General features: G+C 50.9%; 1 protein-coding gene across 1 annotated transcript; it reads right to left on the reverse strand.

Moving 5' to 3' along the window:
- Positions 1–4,373, reverse strand: LOC117389609 (scavenger receptor cysteine-rich type 1 protein M160-like). Its single transcript, XM_055230407.1, has 10 exons — positions 4,323–4,373; positions 4,142–4,223; positions 3,604–3,882; positions 3,238–3,537; positions 2,032–2,310; positions 1,765–1,883; positions 1,596–1,665; positions 1,050–1,376; positions 556–644; positions 1–59 (listed from the first exon to the last, which is right to left on the reverse strand). The coding sequence occupies exons 1-10, from the start codon at positions 4,371–4,373 to the stop codon at positions 21–23; spliced, it is 1,635 nt and encodes a 544-aa protein (XP_055086382.1). The 3' UTR covers positions 1–20.
- Positions 4,374–4,740: the final 367 nt, after the last annotated feature.

Consider the following 4,740-nt stretch of genomic DNA (forward strand, 5'->3'; position numbering starts at 1 on the left):
GATCTGAACCAGTCCAGGTCCTACAAGGTCGTCTCTCTAGCGCCCCCTCTGGCCCGCACCTGTGACAACAGGAAACAGCAAATCCACAGGTCACAAAATAAAGACTAAACCAGAAATTAAACCAAGACCAGGACTAAACCAGAACTCAACCAGGACTAAACCAGGACTGAACCAGGACTAAACCAAGATTTAATCAGGACTAAACCAGGACTAAACCAGGACTAAACCAGGTCTAACCCAGGACTAAACCAGGTCTAAACCAGGACTAAACCAGGTCTAAACCAGGTCTAAACCAGGTCTAAACCAGGACTAAACCAGGTCTAAACCATTTCTAAACCAGGTCTAAACCAGGTCTAAACCAGGTCTAAACCAGGTCTAAACCAGGACTAAACCAGGTCTAAACCATTTCTAAACCAGGTCTAAACCAGGTCTAAACCAGGTCTAAACCAGGTCTAAACCAGGACTAAACCAGGACTAAACCAGGTCTAAACCAGGTCTAAACCAGGACTAAACCAGGTCTAAATCAGGTCTAAACCAGGTCTAAAGGTCCAGTACCTTGCAGTAGTAGTAGAACATTGGAAGGATGTAGAGGAGCTTCAACAGTAGAATGAGCAGGACTCTGATGATCAGGTCTGAGTCTGGAGCTGCAACACAAAGACCAAGATCAGTCCAGACCAGGACCAAGACCAGGACTAAGACCAGGACAAGACCAGGACAAGACCACCCTGTGTGACCTTCACATGACCCTGTGTGACCCTCACATGACCCTGTGTGACCCCTGACCCTCACATGACCCTGTGTGACCCTCACATGACCCTGTGTGACCCTCATACGACCCTGTGTGACCCTCACATGACCCTGTGTGACCCTCACATGACCCTGTGTGACCCTCACACAACCCTGTGTGACCCTCACATGACCCTGTGTGACCCACACATGACCCTATGTGACCCCCACATGACCCTGTGTGACCCTCACATGACCCTGTATGACCCTCACATGACCCTGTGTGACCCCTGACCCTCACATGAGGCTGTTGCTGGACGTACCTCCCAGAGAGAGCTGGAGTCTGGGGCTCTGAGAGGAGAAGCTGTGGTTGAACACATGCAGGTGGTAAACACAGGTGTAGTTTCCTTTGTGGGCGGGGCCAGTGTCAGAGAACAGGAAGTGTGCGGAGTGATTGACAGCGGGCAGGGTGTGGTTCTGACCGAGGGGGGCAGTGGGAGAGAGGAGCTGGAAGGAGCCTCCCGGGTACTGTGGCTCCACAGAGCATTTGACACTGAACTTTGACCCCAGCAGCACCCGGACCCCCTGTGGCCGGGGCTCGGAAACCCCGTCAGACACAGACAGAGAGATGACCGGACGATTCAGTAAGTCTGTGGAGAGAGATGATTGGACAGTTCAGTCTGTGGAGAGAGATGATTGGACAGTTCAGTCTGTGGAGAGAGATGATTGGACAGTTCAGTCTGTGGAGAGAGATGATTGGACAGTTCAGTCTGAGAGGAGTGTGTGTGATACAGAGAAGTGTGTGTGATACAGAGGAGTGTGTGTGATACAGATTTTACACCTGACAAAAAAAGAAAAACATCTTTTACCTGAACAAACCACCTCCACACCTGAGGAAGAGGAGGATGAATCATAGACACATTCTCTCACTGCAAACCTCTTCACACAGTCAGGCGAGACACTCCAAACTGGACCTTTTGGAAAATCATCTCTCTTTTCTCCATAAACAGCAGAGCCACAGTCCAGGTCTCTGCACACAGCAGCTGTGTGCTCCAGGAGCCAGGGTCCATAGGGCCCCATCCGTCTCCACTCTCCTCTGTGTTTCATCTCCACAGTCCCAGCACAGCGACTGGCCCCTCCCACCAGCCTGAGCGGCTCTGAACAGACAAGAGACAGAGTGAAGCCCCGCCCCTTTACCTGAGCAGTGAGGCCCCGCCCCTTTACTTGAGCAGTGAGGCCCCGCCCCTTTACCTGAGCAGTGAGGCCCCACCCCTTTACCTGAGCAGTGAGGCCCCACCCCTTTACCTGAGCAGGTGAGGTTGACAGCGGCTCCAGAGGAGCAGGTCTCTGAGCCGGAGCGGGGACAGTCCATCAGAGCAGACTCATGGCCCTCACAGTGGAACGTCTGCTTCAGAGGAGAGAGCGCCCCCTGGAGGAGAGAAGGAGCCCCACAGCCCAGCTCCCTGCACAGCACCTCTGCCCCCTGCTGGTCCAAGGCCCCTTCACAGACCCAGGTCCAGGACTGGTCCCAGATCTGCACTGATCCTGAGCACAGACTGGGCCCCGAGACCAGACGCACCGAGTCTGTGGACACACATGTGTGACATCACCGCTCTGAGCCAATAGGACACACACAGGGCTGTGACATCACCGCTCTGAGCCAATACGACACACACAGGGCTGTGACATCACTGCTCTGAGCCAATAGGACACATTCAACATTCATGAAAGACACATCTGAGAGATGTCGTCCTCTTTAGTCCTGGTTTAGTCCTGGTTTCGTTCTGGTTTAGTTTTTGTGTGTTTGTGTGCGTCTGAGTGTTGTGTGTTTGTGTGTGCTCTGAGCCAATTGGAGACACACATGTGTTGTATGTGTATAGTGTGTGTGGTGTGTGTATAGTGAGTGTGTTGTGTGTATAGTGTGTGTGTTGTGTGTATAAGAGTGTGTTGTGTGTATAGTGTGTGTGTTGTGTGTATAGTGAGTGTGTTGTGTGTATAGTGTGTGTTGTGTGTATAGTGTGTGTGTTGTGTGTATAGTGAGTGTGTTGTGTGTATAAGAGTGTGTTGTGTGTATAGTGTGTGTGTTGTGTGTATAGTGAGTGTGTTGTGTGTATAAGAGTGTGTTGTGTGTATAGTGTGTGTTGTGTGTATAGTGAGTGTGTTGTGTGTATAGTGAGTGTGTTGTGTGTATAAGAGTGTGTTGTGTGTATAGTGTGTGTGTTGTGTGTATAGTGAGTGTGTTGTGTGTATAGTGTGTGTGTTGTGTGTATAGTGTGTGTGTTGTGTGTTGCATTTGCTTTTGTGTGATTGTTGCTGTTCTTTTCTTGTCGACTATTTTACATCAACCTGTCGAGGGACTGAAGATGGAAATGTTCCACTTTGGCTTTAATCTTTACATATTTACATTTTTAAATGTTCATTAATATGTGCTGTCCCTTTACAAAGAAATAAATAAGAATAAGACGAGAAAAAAACATCTGAGGAACATAAAAATGTGAGATCAGACTTTACCTGAACACTTCACCTCCAGACCTGAGGAAGAGGGAGAGGAGTATGACTCAAGGACACATTCTCTCACTGCAGACTTCATCATCACACAGTCAGTTGAGACTCTCCACCATGGACTCAGTGGAAAACCATCTCTCTTTTCTCCATAAACAGCAGAGCCACAGTCCAGGTTTCTGCACACAACAGCTGTGTGCTCCAGGAACCAGGGTCCAGAGAAGTCAATTGGCCACATCCGTCCCCACTCTGTGTTTCTCACCTCCACAGTCCCAGCACAGCGACTGGCCCCTCCCACCAGCCTGACATCTGAACAGACAAGAGACAGAGTGAGCCCCGCCCCTTCACCTGAGCAGTGAGGCCCCGCCCCTTTACCTGAGCAGGTGAGGTTGACAGCGGCTCCAGAGGAGCAGGTCTCTGAGCCGGAGCGGGGACAGTCCATCAGAGCAGACTCATGGCCCTCACAGTGGAACGTCTGCTTCAGAGGAGAGAGCGCCCCCTGGAGGAGAGAAGGAGCCCCACAGCCCAGCTCCCTGCACAGCACCTCTGCCCCCTGCTGGTCCAAGGCCCCTTCACAGACCCAGGTCCAGGACTGGTCCCAGATCTGCACTGATCCTGAGCACAGACTGGGCCCCGAGACCAGACGCACCGAGTCTGTGGACACACATGTGTGACATCATCACTCTGAGCCAATAGGACACACACAGGGCTGTGACATCACCGCTCTGAGCCAATAGGACGCACACAGGGCTGTGACATCACCGCTCTGAGCCAATAGGACACACACATGTGTGACATCACCGCTCTGAGCCAATAGGACACACACATGTGTGACATCACCGCTCTGAGCCAATAGGACACACACAGGCCTGTGACATCTGAGGAACATAAAAATGTGAGATCAGATTTTTACCTGAACATTTCACCTCCAGACCCGAGGAAGAGGGAGAGGAAGAGGAGAATGAGTCATAGACACAGTCTCTCACTGCAGATGTCTTTACACAGCCAGGTGAGACCGTCCACAGTGGACTCAGTGGAAAACCATCTCTTTTTTCTCCATAAACAGCAGAGCCACAGTCCAGGTCTCTGCACACAGCAGCTGTGTCCTTCAGGTCCCATAGTCCAAAGCGTGCATAGGGCTCCATCCGTCTCCACTCTCCTCTGTGTCTCACCTCCACAGTCCCAGCACAGCGACTGGCTCCTCCCACCAGCCTGACATCTGAACAGACAAGAGACAGAGTGAAGCCCCGCCCCTTCACCTGAGCAGTCAATCTTTGGTTGCTATGATACTCACTGGACCTGAAAGATATTCAGGTCCAGTGAGCCTAGACCTGAATATCTTTTCCTTTTGTTACTGGGGCAGAGCAAAATACATTTTCACTTGTGTCGATTGGACAAAAGTTTTAGAGCAGAGGTGGAAAAGTGGGGCCTACGAGCCAAAAGTTGGCCCTCCATGAGCTCTAATTAGGCCCAAGGGGGCTCTGAGATTTTAATAATAATCTGTTTTGATTC

This window comes from Periophthalmus magnuspinnatus, chromosome 21 (assembly GCF_009829125.3).
Source record: "Periophthalmus magnuspinnatus isolate fPerMag1 chromosome 21, fPerMag1.2.pri, whole genome shotgun sequence".
Classification (NCBI taxonomy): domain Eukaryota; kingdom Metazoa; phylum Chordata; class Actinopteri; order Gobiiformes; family Gobiidae; genus Periophthalmus; species Periophthalmus magnuspinnatus.